A 17,695-nucleotide genomic window follows, 5' to 3' on the forward strand; every position below is an offset into this window, starting at 1 on the left:
TCTGCTTTTCCATAAGCGCCACCTGCTGTCAGCGAGTGGATTTACAGAGACTTATATTTACAGTACATTCAGCCTGTGTGTGGTTTCTGTCTGGCCAAAAACGGACCGGATTTGCATGCTCTGCTGTAAATGGTGACTGGTTGATGAAAAACAAGCTTATGTGGATTCTACACATTTAAACAATTCAGATAAGTTATCTAGAATTATTTATGGAGCAGATAAAATACATATAATCATTTATTAATCAATTATCATTTTGACTTAAAAACTTTTCTTTATTTAAAGGCTGAAATGTGAGGTTTACCTTTTTATGACCCTTTTAAAGCTTTATCTGAACATTTACATTAGATATTTTAACATGCTATTAAACTGTTGTCAGTCAAGTTGTCATTTAGAATCTGAACATCATTGGCAATGTATGTTCATAAAAAGTCATTTTATTTGTTGTTTGTTGATTTTTAAATGTAAAACTTGGTGAAGTAATTTATGTGTCGGTACCTTTTTAACATCTCCAGCACATTTTAACAATACCGTGATAATACTGATAACATCAGAAACACATTTATAACTGGAATATAATTTAATTTCATTCACATGTGTTTCATAAACACATAATCCTTTCTGGATTACAATCCGCCATCAAAATTATACATTTAATTATTCTAGCTGCTGTGAGAAAAGGCTATAAACGATCCGCCACCTGCAGGATCCTCACATGTGATAGCCTAGTAGTCGGGACAACTTCTTTATGTTTACAGACGTGACATAATGACACAGTGCCGTGCTCGAATTTCCCGCGAAAACCTACCCGTACCACTCAAATTAGAAAACATTATTATAAGATAACCGTTGTGAATCGGGCTAAAGTAAGCCGATAGTTTTGAACACTGGCTGGTTATGTACTTGCTCAAATATTGATTTCGGATCATTTTTAACCAAAAAAAGTTACGGACTGCAGCTTTAAATTCATCACAAGTTCAAAAAGTTTTTCAGAGTTTGAGACATTAATAGAATTGAGAATTGAGAGTTAAACATCTCAATTTAAGTACCAAATCCAAGAAATACCAAATAAACACCATAATGTTGCTTAAAATACTGGACTACACTATTAATTGTAGTTAAACACATATAAATGACATATAATGATAAAAAATAGGTTACCACTAGCCAAAATTATTACAAAAAAAAAAATATATATATAATGATGTATTAATAATCTCTAAATATTTATTAATCATTTATTAAGTAATCATATTTACTGAAAATAGCTGTTAAAGTAATCGAAAAGTATAAATCATAGTGTTAAAAATGGTAAAATAAAAAACAAAGTATGTTAAAAATAGTAAGATAAAAAGTTAAAATAATATGATAAAATAATCATAATAATTTAAAAATAGTGTAAAATAGTGTAAAACCTTAAAATGTGTTCAATAAAATAGTATTATACAATAATGATCGTAAGTTAAAAATAATACAATAAAATAGTATAAATAATACTCATGATAAAAAAAATTGTATGTAGTAGTGGTGCCTGGATGGTGTACTATTGGCATAAGATTTTGACATATGCATCTGTGCATGCTTTTAGAGCTAATATTACCTATAACAAACATTGAGGAAGTCTATAATATCTGGAGACAGCTGTACGTCAATGTTCCCATTCAACTCAATGGCAGTTGCACAGCTGACACATGTTTGTTAGAAGGTCTCCAAGTGTTATATATGTGTATTCCACCCCGCAGATGAGATAAAAGTGCCTGCCCATCTGAATACAGTTATATCGCATGTACAGATATTGCATAAATTACTGATCCAGAAATGGTTTGGTCAGACAGGTTTCTGTGTCTACCAAAGGACATTATCTTTAAACAGCATGATAGTGGTTATGATAACTCACTTATCTTTAATTCACTTATTTTCATATGTGGAAATTGTGGCTAAGAAAACAGCTAGAAACATCCATATCTGCAGCTGTAAGAATAAAAAGAAAGGTTGTGTATGTTGTGTATGCATGAATGATAAAGATACAAACAGAGATAAGGAGCATTGTACCTGTACCATGTGTGTACTTGCATATTGCTTTGGCAATATTTCAAAGCTTTTATAGTCAAGCCAATAAGGCTTGTTATGAGAGACAAGAAAGAAAGGCAATAAAAAAAAAGTGTTAACTGCAACAGATACCACAATGATTCTAAGGTTTTTTTTCAGACCGAACCAGTCTATGTTTTTAGTAATGAATGAGAAGGGCTGCAGAGAGATGATTTTAAAGCTGAACTGACTCTGCCAGTTGTTTTACCCTTTTTCTGGTCATGATACTCCAGTTAGGCTGGGATTCCCCCTACTGAGAGAGTAATGGGACATCAGCTATACTCATTATGGTCAAAAACACAATAACACACACAAGATGCATTAGAGTCCACATAATGTCCTGTCCTTGTCTGCCCCACTGACAACAGCACAGGAGCGTATTTTACTTTTTCTTAAGTCCACTTATGATGTTAGTTAAGGTTTCTTGCAAACAGCAATCATAATTTAGCCCTACATGACCATTTCCACACTCTCTTTGCCTTTAGAACTATTTGCTACACTGTAAATTTAACTTTAAGAATCTACTATCACCTTAAAGGGGTCATATGATGCTGCTAAAAAGAACATTATGTTGTGTATTTGGTGTAATGAAATGTGTTTATGCGGTTTAAGGTTCAAAAAACATTATTTTCCACATACTGTACATTATTGTTGCTCCTCTATGCCCCGCGTTTCTTTTAAGGGCGTCGATTTTTACAAAGCTCATCGTTCTGAAAAGCGAGGTGTACGCTGATTGGCCAGCTATCCAGAACGTTGTGATTGGCTGAATACCTCCAATCACGCCCCTTACCATACTGTAATGCAGTGTCCCGGCGCGATGAGACAACCCCAATAAAACCCATTTCAAACGAGGCATTTGTTGCATCCAGTGGGGACATAATTACTGATTATAATGACTTATACTGTCTTTTTACGCATTTCCCGCGTAAACATAAAACCATGTCTGCATTTGTGATTGGAGAAATGACAAACAACAAGCACTACACTGCTCAAAACTCGTGTTTGAATCGTCAGTGGCAAATTCTTTAAATATAAAAAACGTACTTACAGGCTGTGAGTCAGAAGCGCCAGACTGGCCTTGCAAAGTTGGAACTGCCCCACTTTATAGAAACAGCCTTTGTGCACAGACGCATTGTAGGCTACTCTCCCAGGTTCAGAAAACAGTCCTCCATAAAATGCGCTGCACAGTGCACACATCTGAATATTTGGGTTGAACTGTTCTGGAATAGTGTTGTAAATACAACTTAACTACTGATAAATAACTTAACCACTGATAAATAAGTTCTAGTTGTGTCCTCTTTTGGAAGGCCAAACAAAGCAGTTTCGCTTTCGCAACGAAACACACAACGTCACACACGGCGGGCTAGAGTGAGCGGCGGCCGGCGGGCTTGGGGCAACCACATGTGGTAAGAGTGTAGGCATGACGAAGCAGATATCGTCCTCTTTTGGAAGGCCAAACAAAGTAGTTTTGCTTTCACAATGAAACACACAGCGCCTTCACGACATGGCTGCAGCGGCAACAACAATGCTACAGCAAGAATGAAAGTTACGCCTTCTTTCTTTGCATGAACATTTGGGTTGTGTTATGCAAATCTTCCCACACTGTGATGTAGACATGTGGGGGCGTGTTTGAACGAGGCGTTTTAGGAGGGTCTTAACTTTTATAAAGAATATCTCTTTGGGTTTGAGACTTTAGTCTTTGCAACTTTAGGGATCTTATCTATGCACGAACAGCTTGTAACACTCCAAAGAGAAAGGAAAATTTGAAATGGCATCATATGACCCCTTTAAAAACCTTCTATATGCAAATAACGTGTTATTATTGGCTAACCTTTTGTATGTGAAATGAGTAACAATGGCAAATTGTTGGACGTTTAAAAGGTGTTGATATGTAAATATGGGCAGTCATATGTTAACGCACTCACGGCTGTGGCGTCATTACTGTGACGATGCCTGAATGGCTCATTTTTCTGCTTAGTTTCAGAAAAAAATCTGGGTGGACCAGAGATCTGTGTTGAGAATTAGAGTAAATCTACAAAGTACACTACACTCTTTTATTTCAGAAGAGTAAAGAAAATCTTATTTTATATGATATGATCACCTTAAATTAACTAGATACTGAATAAAAGCAGTGGATACCAAGAGAAAAGCTTTATTTTTATTTATTTTTTAGCTTTTAGCGTGAACAGGCCCTAAGATAGAAAAAACATTTTTGGTACAGAAAAATGATATGAGAAGAAAAAGGAGGACAGAAAGATAAACACTACTGTTCAAAACTTTTTTAACTATTAAAAAATAATTTTTAATAGTTTTTGAAAGAAATATCTTGAAGAAGTATCAGCTCGCCAAAGCTTCATTTATTTGATCAAAATACAGTAAAACAGTAATATTATTACTACAATTTATGTTTTAAAATGTAATTTATTCCTGTAACGGCAAAGCTGAATTTTCAGCAGACATTACTCCACTCTTCAGTGTCATATGATACTTCAGAAATCATTCTAATATGCCGATTTGGTGCTCAAGAAACATTTTTATTATTATCAAAGCTGAAAACAGTTATCTTGCTCCCATTGGTAGTCACTGCATCATTCCATTTGCATAAAACTAAATTATCGGTCACCTCAAACCCCAATTGCCAACAAAAATAATTGACCTCCAGTCACTTTTTTCACTTACAAATATGGAGTAGCTGAATCTTTAAAAAGTGACGTTCAAAAAGTTCACATTTACACACTTCCACTTCATTTTACTGTTCAGACAGCTATCCCATCATGACAATATCAAGTGTAATCGGCCTCCAAGACACATCTGAGATGGACAGCAATCCACTCAACCACCAGCAATCACAATATTTTCTTTTCTAAACCAGACACATAATCTTATCAGTAATGCAATAACAGAGTTAGCTCTCTATCGCCTGTACACACAGCAGGCCTGCAGATATTGTATCAAAATCCTGTTGAACCACGACCATCTGGAAGTTTGTCCATCTGGTCTTGTTTTGGTCTGGTGAAAGGTATAAAGGCCATTTTCCCCTTTTCCTTTTATGCTGGTTCTTTTCTCTCTCTCTCTCTCTCTCTCTCTTTCTCTCTCTATCTCTGAGTGGATAGGACAGTGCAGGAACATGTGAGGGTGAGGTTACAGTCTGCCTGGGCCAAAGAGAACCAGATGCCGTCTCTCAGTTTTTTCCACTCACAAAGTCTTGTGACATGCTTTCACCATGCCGGTGCTTGAGGTCTCATCCGCATGCAAAGGTGGGACACAGATGTTTGGCAGGGTGGTGTGTGTGTGTGTGTGTGTGTGTGTGTGTGTGTGTGTGTGTGTTGATAAACATCTGAGCGATACATCACATCAGCACTGACACCTTGGCAGGAAAATATCACACACACACAGATGGGTTTGGGTATGTCTGCTGACTCTGCAGGTTCATCTTTAATACAATACAGAGGAATTTCTTGTGGTGGCTTCAGTGTGTCTGTCAGTGATGGTGCAAAAGTTGTTTAAACTTATCCTTCTTAAAAAAAATCATATAAACTCTAGCCGGATTGTATTTAATAAAAAAAAAAAAATAATAATTATCAGGGTTTTTTTATTTTTATTTTTCAGTAAAGCTTTTTAAACACTACTAGAAAATATATTAAGATTGATATTTTTAGAGAATTATTTTGAAATATTTAGAATTTGTCTTTCCTCACTAACATTTTTTTGTTTGTTTTAAGTATAAACATTCCTATATTTGTGTTTAAAATGAGAAAAAAACTATTTACAGGTTTTTTATATTAAATTCAATTTTGCTTGATTTCTTGAAGGATGATTAGATATTTTGGTAACACTTATTTTAAAGTAACGCAGTTACATAAATTAAAGGGGTGATATGATACTGCTAAAAAGAACATTATTTTGTGTATTTGGTGTAATGAAATGTGTTTATGCGGTTTAAGGTTAAAAAAACACATTATTTTCCACATACTGTACATTATTGTTTCTCCTCTATGCCCCGCCTTTCTGAAACGCGTCGATTTTTACAAAGCTCATCGGTCTGAAAAGCGAGGTGTGCTCTGATTGGCCAGCTATCCAGTGCGTTGCGATTGGTCGAATACCTCAAGCGTGTGACGGAAATGTTACGCCCCTTACCATATTGTGATGCCCTGTCCGGCGGGAGCGTAACATAAAACCATGTCTGCATTTGTGATCGGAGAAATGACAAACAACAAGTGCTACTCTAAACTGCCCAAAAAACTCGCGTTTGAATCGTCAGTGGCAAATTCTTTAAATATAAAAAAACTTACTTACAGTCTGTGAGTCAGAACAGCCGGCATTGTAGTCTACTCTACCAGGATCAGGAAACAGTCCTCCATAAAACGTGCTGCACACATCTGGATATTTGGGTTTCACGGCCTAGAGTACGTGGAGGCCGGCTTGAGTGAGCAGAGGCAGGCGGGCTTGAGAACGGCGTGGCCGGCAGATTCGACGAAGGAGCGTCCAGCGGGCTTGCGGCGATCACATGTGACGACCCCAGGCTGGACTCCGCTTCTTTCCACGGTGAAAGCCGATCCGGCGATCGACAGCGCAAAGTTGATGTATTTCCTCAGTGACCAGCACAGATCAGCTCCATGCATGACGAAGAGGATATCGTCCTCTTTTGGAAGGCCAACCAAAGTAGTTTCGCTTTCACAACGAAACACAGCGCCTTCACGACACAGCAACAACAATACTACAGCGAGAATAAAACTTACGCCTTCTTTCTTTGCGTGAACATTTGGGCAGCGTTATGCAAATCTTCCCACATCGTGACGTAGATATGTGGGGGCGTGTTAGAACGAGCCGTTTTAGGTAGGCGTGGTTGACTCTTAACTTTTATAAAGAATATCTCTTTGGATTTGAGACTTTAGTCTTTGCAACTTTACAGATCTTCTTTATGCACCAAGAGCTTGTAATACTCCAAAGAGAAAGGAAAAATTGAAATTGCATCATATGACCCCTTTAAATGTATTTACTATAGTTATTACACTGTAAGAACATCACCTTAAAATAAAGTGTAACTGATATATTTACTAAAAAACAAGACAAAACTACTAATAAGAAAATAATTTTTGCAGTTCAGTATATTCTTTTTCACAACTACTATGATCAATTATTATGATCTCTCACATATTGTGGGTATAAATAAAATGTTAAATTACTGCTGCGAGTAAGATGTATAAAACCATGAAGAATACGTAATGCAGCTGTCAACAAAACTGTACTATCTGATTTTATACATTTTACCACAGAGGTTGAGTGAAGAATTGCAATAAAGTCTCCCAGTCTGTGCCTAATAAGGGCTTTATTATAATAACTTACTGATTGTCTATCTGATTTGACCCCTCTTGACGATCTTAACCCCCATAACCCTGAACTGTCAATCCTCCTTTGTCAATCAAAAAGCAAAGGTCACCACCCAAAACATCTGAACAGACATTAACAAATAGACACTTACTAATAATAATAGAATGACACTAGCTATTTTAATAATACTAATACAGTCAGTGTCAGCCTCATTCAATGAGTATTAAATATTGTAATCATCAGCAATTTCATGGCCTAACTGGAAAATGGGCTGTGTTCCCACTATTTCTGTTAACCTTGGTGGTTTGAACTGTATCAGAAAAAGGAGAAAAAGTGTCTGAATGGAAAAGGAAGGAATGTGCTGACACATCAATAACCTTGAGTGTGTGTTGTAGCATAACTGTGAGAAATCCACGTTCTGCAGAAAAGGTTATGTGGCATCTTAGCATTACTACCGTTCAAAAGTTTATGGTTGGTAATACTTGTAAATATTTTTGAAAGAAGATTCTTATGCTCAACAGGGGTGCATTTATTTGACCAAAAAATTACAGTAATTCTAATTTTAATATATATTTTAAATGTAATTTATTCCCGTGAGGGAAAAGCTACATTTTCAGCAGGCATTACATTTGGTACTCAAGAAACATTTCTTATTATTATCAATGTTGAAAACAGTTGTTCTATTTGATATTTTGAGGAAATTGTGATTAATTGTTTTATAAATAAAACATTTATTTGAAATAGAAATCTTTTGTAACATTATATTACTGACCCCAAAACTTTAATCAAACTACAGCTTTAACCAAACCTGGCTCCACTCATCAAAATGAAGCCCTGGTTCTCATTTTGGTCTGGTACTGGTCCATGAAGAATGGGAAAGGTCAACCTCAACCTCATGAGGACAGCCACAGACTCACCCCTCTCATTACAGGACACTGACCCCTGTCACACTCTCACAGATAAATCACACAAATACACACAATGACAAAAACACACAGGAAGAAAGAGGAAATTATATCTTTCAGATGACAGGATAAGAGAAGGTGTGGGTGAAAGAGTGGAACAACAGAGAGCAGAATAAAGGAAAACAAGGCAACGAATAGTAACAGAATGAGTCACTACACTAATCTTTATGCTGAAAGATCACTTTTCAAACCTGTTTAAGACAAAAACTCCTGAGAAAACATAAAGGGATAGTTCACCCAAAAATGTCATTAATTACTCACCCTCATGTCGTTTCAAACCCGTAAGACCTTCGTTCATCTTCAGAACACAAAGGAATCTGTGTTCTGATGGAATCTGAGAGCTGTCTGACCCTCCATAGACAGCAATACAGCTGAAACGTTCCCAAGTCCAGAAACGTAGCAAGGAGATCTGTAAAATAATCCATGTGACATCAGGGGTTCAACCGTAATTTTACGAAGCTACAAGAATACTTTTTGTGTGCAAAAGGAAAAAAATAAGGACTTTATTCAACAATTCGTTTCCTCCGCATCACCCTGTAGCGCCATTTTGGAGAATATCAGCTGGACGTAAACAGCGTATGCTGTTCTGTGTCATCTGTGTCACGCCGGATCTGTTTCCTACGTTGTTGTGATTTGATCTGAATGAAGACGAATTGTTGAATAAAGTCGTTATTTTTTTCCTTTTTGCGCACAAAAAGTATTCTCGTAGCTTCGTAAAATTACCGTTGAACCACTGATGTCACATGGATTATTTTACAGATCTCCTTGCTATGTCTCTTGACTTGGGAACATTTCAGTTGTATTGCTGTCTATGCAGGGTCAGACAGCTCTCAGATTCCATCAAAAATATCTTAATTTGTGTTCTGAAGATGAACGAAGGTCTTACGGGTTTGAAACGACATGAGGGTGAGTAATTAATGACAGAATTTTCATTTTTGGGTGAACTAACCCTTTAACATCACTCACACCTTCTCTACGGGGTTACCATTTTACACATTCTCAAAAACCTTGATGTATCTGAATCAAAAGTTACTTATATAAACTGAGATATGCAATATTTGTAAACATACACTACTGTTCAAAAGTTCAACCAGGGTAAGTAAGTTTCTTTATTTCTTTTTTAGAGAGAGAAATTGTCAAATGAAATTGCTCAAAACTGACAATATCCATTTACAATATAACAAAGACTTTGATTTCAAATAATGCTGTTATTGTAAACTTTATATACCCTGAAAACAAAGTTCACAGTTCCAACAAAAAATATTACGCAGCACAACTGTTTAAAATTTTTGAAAATAATGAAAAAAAGTTTCTTGAGCACCAAATCTGTATATTTGAATGATTTCTGAAGCATCATGTGACACTGAAGACTGGAGTAATGGCTGCTGGAAATTCAGCTTTGCATCACAGGAATAAATTGATTTTAAAATGTATTAATTAATGTTTAACTTCACTGAACAGCTCCGATTGGTCTGATGTCATCAACACTTGTGATTGGGTCCCCCAAGAAGTGTTAACAGGGCCAGTGTACAAAATACAAGTTTTTAATACAACTGTAATTTATTTACTTACTCTCATATGTGATGTTCAAAGTGCCACCATAAAAAATGAACCCCTGTTCAAGAAGACGCAGCCTTTGTTCAGTGATTTTTGCCTGAAGGTACCTCTCACACACTATAACAATGCAAAGCTGGTCAGCTCCTCTGCACATCATGCTTAAACGAGCATCAAATCCCCATCAGAGCAACTTGCCACAGTATTTGCATGGCCCTGTGAAATTGGACCATTCATGGGAATGAAGCAGCCAAACATGCAAAACTGAAACTGCACTGATGCTTTGAACTGACAGCGTCTCCAGTGTGAGCTCATGACCCCGCAATGACCCACAACTGGACATTTTAATATATCAATTCACTCATGTCTGCTCTTGGCAGACAACGGCATTGATGGAGAACTGGGATGGTGCCAAGCGGATGATCAGTGATCAGCCAGGGTTATTGCACTAAAATAAACTGTGCTGAAGATCATTATGAAGAAGATGGGCCCAGATCAGCATTATAGTGCACAGGATTGTTTCAACAAGAAAACTGTGCTAATATTGTGATTCATTTAAACCTTTCTGACACCCGACAAGCCAGTATTACAGTATAATAAGTGCTAATGATTATCCGGTATAATTAGTGAGTGTTTCAAACTGGCATAAACAATGGCACCTTGCTCAACCACTAATTAGTAAAACATACTTCTTTATAAAGAATGTAAAAATTAATCTTACACTTCAAATCAACTTCATGTCAGACAGCAAGTCCAGTTTCCACCCAAAACGCTCAGCCCGAGCAATACTCTTAAAGTCATTGCATTAGCTGTCAAAATCTGCAATAGAATGAATTTTTAGTGAAGCTTTCCAAACAGGTCTAAACAGCTTTTTAATAGACTGTATCATGGCTCATTTCATTTGAAAGCAAATGCTGACAGCTTCTTTACAGCATTATTGATGGTCTATCAGTTTATTAGGCATACAGAATGTCTTGTCAAGTCACATAAAAAAATTAGCTTCATATTTTAGTACCCAGTTTAACCGACAAGGCTCATTGGAAAAAGTGTGCCCCCATCTACATTTCTGCAAACTCCAAACGAACACTAGTGACAGTAAAACACCAAGAACTGTTATTCCTTTTCACACACACACACACACACACACAAATAATGGTGGCAGATAATCAAATAATAAAGACTTATTTTTACATGGTTCCTTCCACAACAAAATGCTATAACCTCACAACACTTGTACTATAGTGCATTTGTAAACTACATTGCATCACATAACCAGCTCCATATATTTGGCTCTATTGATGTTGTAAACTTGCTCGGTAGCTCACCTGGTATAACACTTGCGATGTAGAGCATTGAATTTAACAGGTTTTATTCAAACATATTACATTAGAATGCTTTATCGACTACCGCCTGCAAATCACAAAGTATCACACAATTATCACAAAGTATTGCTCTTAGCAAAATACTTTGAAAAGAAAAGCACTGTTGTTATGCTTTTATGATTAGATAACATCGTTTTTTTAATACACGCTCTGACAAGCCTGTAATCTAAGCTTATTATTAATGAAAACCTTGTTGAAACGTTTACATACACTAAAAATATACGTTTCCATCTTATTTTTTTACTTCTTTGGTCAAGCTCCGCCCCCTTCCTATTATTCGCAACTTGGACCCAGCGATTTGAAACCGCACAAACTACTATATTGACTTAACAGACCAACAACAACCCCCAAAATCCAGGTCTTCACGCCTTATATCTTCCCACGCAAACGAGAGCAGGAAAAACGACACAAACCCATATTTCAGTAAGTCTATCACTGTCTAAAATCTGAAACGGGCATGATGGAACCGTCAGCAAGTCATGTTAAACATCCAAATGATGGCTAAAAAGTTACAAGCCTCCCAGCACTCCAAACGCCCCTTGAGCATACCTGGTTAGAGACAGATGACCCCAGCCATTGTTGTCCTTCTTATCCGCATCTTTTCAGCCGTGTCACAGAATGAATCGCGTATCTGTTTACCTACTGCAACCGTAATGTGCAGAAACGCATACATGCGCTCGCCTTCTCTAGTTACCGAGCGCGCTGCTCAGAAGTTTGCGCGCAAGACTAGACACAATCGCATGATCAGCGAGTTTGCAGCCGAATGGATTGAGTTTATATAAATAGATTACAAGTTAAAAAAAGTATGATGAACTGTTACAATACCTTATTTAACAATATACAGACACCCTCAAAACAATCGTCCTCAGTTCCGACTCATTCTCAGTATTCCATGATTTGGAGGAAGCTTGAAAAGTATGCCATGTCCTTTTTAGTCTCTATTCCCGGAGAAAGTACAGTTCGCTCAATGAAAGAGCCCGAGAGTGAGTGTGTGAGGGTGTGTGTGTGTGAGTCGAGCGCCCCTCCTTTCCGCGCTTTGCCCCATCAGCTCTGTGCGCGCTCACCTAGTTGTGAACAGAGCCAAGTCTGCGCTTACATCACACATTACAATGGTGACTTCAAATCCCTATTACTCTCCACTAAAAATACCTGGTGGATAATCACACAAATAGAAATACGTCTGTGACTTAAAGGTTGCAACGTCAAATGGCTCCTAAACTGAAACAGAGGGACTTTGTTTCATGCCATTTTTAACTTTATGCAAAGTTTTCTTTTAATTCATTAGATTAGATAATGAATATCATGGTCTCTGTTTCATGTATTTGTTTTATATTTGTGTCAAATTGTATTGGCGGTTTTCAAATAAAATCTTTAATATTCTAAACTAAAATCTAAATTAAATGACAAAAAAACAAAATGTGAGCAACACTCCCTGGTCTCTCCTAGTTTTGATTTAGTGTGAGGTGGAGGACAGGTGAAGGCTTACACCGTTAAACTAAATGCTAAACTCCTCGTGTTGTTGTGTGATTCAGCGCTTTCCTGCTGATAGTGTTCAGTGATCAGCAATGTTTCAGCTACAGAACACCCATACAAAATAAAGACAGAAACATTCAGAACATCTCATATGGCACACATTCAATATGTTATGCCCTGATTAATGCAGGACTGAACAGTTAAAGATAGTCACCAGCCCCACCTTTACAAGATATGCTTTCATACGGTTTGTGCAATTATTTGTTAATAATAGGTCTGTGTTACGTATTGTAAAAGCAAATGATAGACCATACAAATAAGACACACAGAAAAAAGGTTGGTCAAGTGTATGGATGACTGGGCACTAAACCAATCAAAATTCCTCTCTCTCTCTCTCTCTGTGTGTGTGCGTGTGTGTGTGTGTGTGTAAACCCGCCTACACTGTTACAAACTCACACACACACACACACACACATTCTGCAGCCAAGTACTCTCATTCTTGAAAAGCTGTCAATCACTTCCATTGTTCTGCTTTGTAGGTTTTTAAGAGCAGGTGAGAGGCCTTTTGTTTTCAATCAGAGTAAACACACGAAACACTCCCTCACTCACCCACTGTGGGGAGGCGTTCAGCCCCTGCCCCCACCTTTTCTCTTTAATACCCCCTGGGGCAATCCAAATAACATTCCACAGGCCCACTGAGTGGATGAGTATGGGCAAAACAAGTGAAAAGAGAACAACAGAGCGAAAGAGTGTTTTTTATAGTTCTTCATATTACAATCTCAATATCACAAAATGATACATCCAAAAGTGTTATGTATATAAATTATCCCATGTTGTGCTAAGGAAAATAGTGTTATATTATACCATAAATATACACACTACCGGTCAAAGGTTTGGAATAATCTTATGCTCACAAAGGCCAAATATATTAAGATAGAAAACAGTTATTTTATATATTTCACAATATTACAGAATACTTTACATTTTATAAAATTTTTGAACAAAAATACAGTAAACTGTAATACTGTGAAATATTATCACATTTTAAAATAACCATTTTCTATTTTAATATATTTCAAAATGTAATTTATTCCAGTGATGGCAAATCTGACTTTTCAGCAGCCATTATTTCAGTCTTTAGCGTCACATGATCCTTCAGAAATCATTCTAATAAGCTTATTTGCTGCTCAGGAAACATTTGTTATTATCAATGTTGAAAACAGTTGTACTTTTTTTTTTGTGGAAACCGTGATACACCACCATTTAAGAGTTTGGAGTAAGTTTTACAAAAAAAAGTCACAAGGACACATTATATTGATAGAAAGTGAGAGTCAAGTAAGATTTCTTTTACAAATAAATGCTGTTCATTTTGACATTCTTTTCATCAAAGAATCCTTAAAATGATTTCTGAAGGATCATTTGACATTGAAGACTGGAGTAATGATTGCTGGAAATTCAGCTTTGCAATCACATGTATATGACATTTTAAAATATATTAAAATAGAAATCACTTATTTCAAATTGTAATCCCATTTCACAATATTATGGTTAATACTATATTTAATCAAATAAATGCAAAAAGAGACTTCTTTAAAAAAATCCTAATTATCCCAAACTTCTGACCAGTACTGTATATACAGGTGCATCTCAATCAATTAGAATGTCATGGAAAAGTTCCATTAAGATCTGGTCAGTGCTAAACTTTTCTTTGTCACTTTTCCTAAACATTCTGACTTGAGTGTGAAACTGAACAGAAAATGGAAATTTTAGGGCATGGCCTGACAACAAAAATGTGTCAGTATGATATATGGCACAGACTTCAGTTCTCACCTCAGGCAACAACGGCTGGGCACAAGCACTGAAAATGGATTCTTTCGGCCAAAGGGGAAAAATATAAAACAAACTTCCACCTGTTCAGACTGAGAGGTCAATCTATTTACAACCTTTTTAAGTACGCTGGGGCTCTAGAGTTTGGTTGGTTTTGGGGTCACAGCAAGAAATAATATCCAGCTTTTTCAGTATCCAGCTTTTTAATATAAATATTATTTGGCATTTAATGAATGGAGCTAATATTATGAGTCTGCTGAGAGATGATCCCTGTGGTCATTATTGAAGAATGTTCAGTGTAAGGACACTGAATCTCATATTGAATACACACATTGAATATGGTTTATATTGAGAAATGCGTCATTAGCTGCAGAAACTGCTAATTTTTCATTGGTGTTTTTCGAGAAACTACCTCTTTTCTTCACTGTATGGTCTCTATCAGATATTTAAAGCCACCAGGTCACACAGACCTCAAGATCCGGAAACAAAGAAAACCTGTGGGCAACCTTTGGCTGACCTACTGAAGATCAATAGATAACACATACACAAGACACTGTTACAACAATTAGATAAATTCAGTGGCTCTTACTATAATTTTCAGTTTTAATGTTTCTTCCAGCTACTACCTGCAGGCAATAAAACTGCAGCAGTCTCCATTCAGCCACTGGTTAATGATCATATACATATTTTTTATTATTTTCCCGTTATTGCAATGTTGCATATTTGTATTGCACATAACACTGCACTATTTTTATTCATCTGTTTCAGTCATGTGACTTTTATGCTCATATATATATATATATATATATATATATATATATATATATATATATATATATATATATATATATATATATATAGCCACTGTTTGTAAGCCTCTGTTTTTGAATTGAAGAGAAAAGTGTGCATTCATACAGCAGAAATGTCATTTCAATGCCAACAGTCACATCTTTTCCTGATTATAAATGCATGTTAGAGTTTTTATAAGCCTTCAAGTTTCTGCAGAAAGTATTGCATAGGTGGCTACACGCTCATAAAAAAGGTACAAAAGCTGTCACTGAGGCGGTACCTTTTCAAAAGGCACACCTTTGTACCTAAAGAGTCCATATTGGTACCTTAAAGGTACATATTAGTACCTAAAGTGTGCATATTAGTACCTAAAACGTACAAAAGTGTACCTTTTGAAAAGGTACCGCCCCAGTGATAGCCTTTGTACCTTTTTTTCTGAGTGTGTATAATATGACATATCTGTCATTCAACTTTGTTTATGATGCTAAATACACCTATTTACACAAATCTGCTTCACATACCTAGTTCAGATACATTAGTGGACAAATTCTGGACTTTTGGAGCCAACATTGACACAACAAACAGTATTGACAGTGGTCTTCACCTGTTCTCGGAGTCTGTCCTGGTGGCCCATGATGGCGGAGGCGTGGTGTGGGTATTTCTGCTTCAGATGTTCCAAAAAGGCCTCTCGTTTTTTATCCATATCGGATGGCTGCATGGCCAGGATCTCCTGTGAGCTGCGTGCTCCACCCACCGTGTGTCTTCGTAGAACCCCTGCGCGGCTGGATTTGGCCTCACAGCGGTTACCAGGGCTGTTAGCGGAGACAGCCTGTTGTTTACGGGTCAGGTGCTCAGAGTCTTCACTGGAAGTCACCTTTAGATTCCCCTTCAGAGGTTCTATGGAAAAAAGACAGAGATACAATGGAATGATTAGAGAAAAGTGGGAAAATATGAGAATGTTTCCTTGTGGACCTCATATACGTACACACACACATGCTAAATAAAGACAGATGATTCTCAGATGGAGCTGTCGGGACAAGATTTATTAAATAAAGATGTCAAGTTGATCATCCCCAAGCTTAAGTTTCCAAAAGCTGAAGGAAGCAAACATGTCCTAACAAAGCTAAATGTGCGCAACACTCTAGCGCTGAATGTTTACTTATATCAAATGTGACACGCACACCAACAAGACACGCACATCAACATATAATTTGAAACGGTAGATACACTTTCTTAGAATGGAATAAAACTGAATGCTGAAGTAACACAAAAACATTCAGTCATATTTAGTTAGTCTCATGGGCACTAAAGGAATCGCAGAAGTGCAGAGGAAAAAAGACTGTGTCAGCGAAACTACTGTTGGGAATGACCTGCCTCTCTGATGTATTGCCCCCCTATGTGAAGCTGGCACACAGATGTTTGTACCTAACATGGGCATTTTTTCTCAATAACAGGCACTTAAATGGAGTTGAGATATGGCCCAATTGGGATTCATTGTTTACTTCATATATAAGTTGAGAAATAGTAGGCTAACGTTCACTTTAGTGCAACGCTCTGTTGTATACCATAAAAGCTCATTAAAAGATAAATAAATCTCCCAAAGCGTAAAAGTGTAAGGTTGAGAAATCCTGAAACCCATCCTCCTCCCCCGTATGCGTAGTGTCACAGGACAGCAATCTACCAGCTCTATTTATAACTGCTAAGCTATACACACAAACACTTGTACACACAATCTCAAAGTCAACAAGAAAATCAAGAAATCCTGTACATACAACAAACATTCAACCCTGTCATTGCATCCTTGCTTTATCACGTCTACATCAGCGTCATGGAGCCCTTACCTTCCCCAGACAGGTCTGTCCTATTCCCTTTCCCAAGTTCTGCCATGCTCTCCAATACAATGACCCTATAGACACTGGATTTAAGAGTCTGTCTGTGGAGAGCAGCTGTTGGCCAGATTCCACAGCCTCTCACATGAGTGAAAGACACTTTAGCAGTTTACTTTAATGGAGTCTGGATTACTCCTGACTCTTGTGATCAACTCTAGAAACTTGCCAATTGAAAACACCCCGCTGCATGCTGAGTGTGCGGGTGTCTGTGAGTGTGTGTGTGTGTGTGTCCTCATTCCCAGACCTAAAAAGGTGACAGTGACGTTAATGTTCCCATGTAAAGCTTAGTGAGGGGCCCTCGCCAACAGGTGCTAGATCCAAACTTCCTCTCTCCTTCTCTCATTCACATTTTCTCACAATGTTCTCACTGTATGTTAAGCACTTTAAGGTATTTATT

The 17,695-nt window shown here is 37.0% G+C and overlaps 1 protein-coding gene across 1 annotated transcript in view; it reads right to left on the reverse strand.

Moving 5' to 3' along the window:
- The window catches only part of LOC107558331 (sickle tail protein homolog), a 76,533-nt gene that overhangs the window by 16,738 nt on the left and 42,100 nt on the right, over positions 1–17,695 (reverse strand). The window contains exon 2 of the mRNA XM_016241983.1: positions 16,014–16,306. Coding sequence (XP_016097469.1) covers positions 16,014–16,306 — 293 coding nt within the window. The remainder of the gene's footprint in view (positions 1–16,013; positions 16,307–17,695) is intronic.

The sequence above is a fragment of the Sinocyclocheilus grahami genome, unplaced genomic scaffold, assembly GCF_001515645.1.
Source record: "Sinocyclocheilus grahami isolate Dianchi unplaced genomic scaffold, SAMN03320097.WGS_v1.1 scaffold641.1, whole genome shotgun sequence".
Taxonomy (NCBI): Eukaryota; Metazoa; Chordata; class Actinopteri; order Cypriniformes; family Cyprinidae; genus Sinocyclocheilus; species Sinocyclocheilus grahami.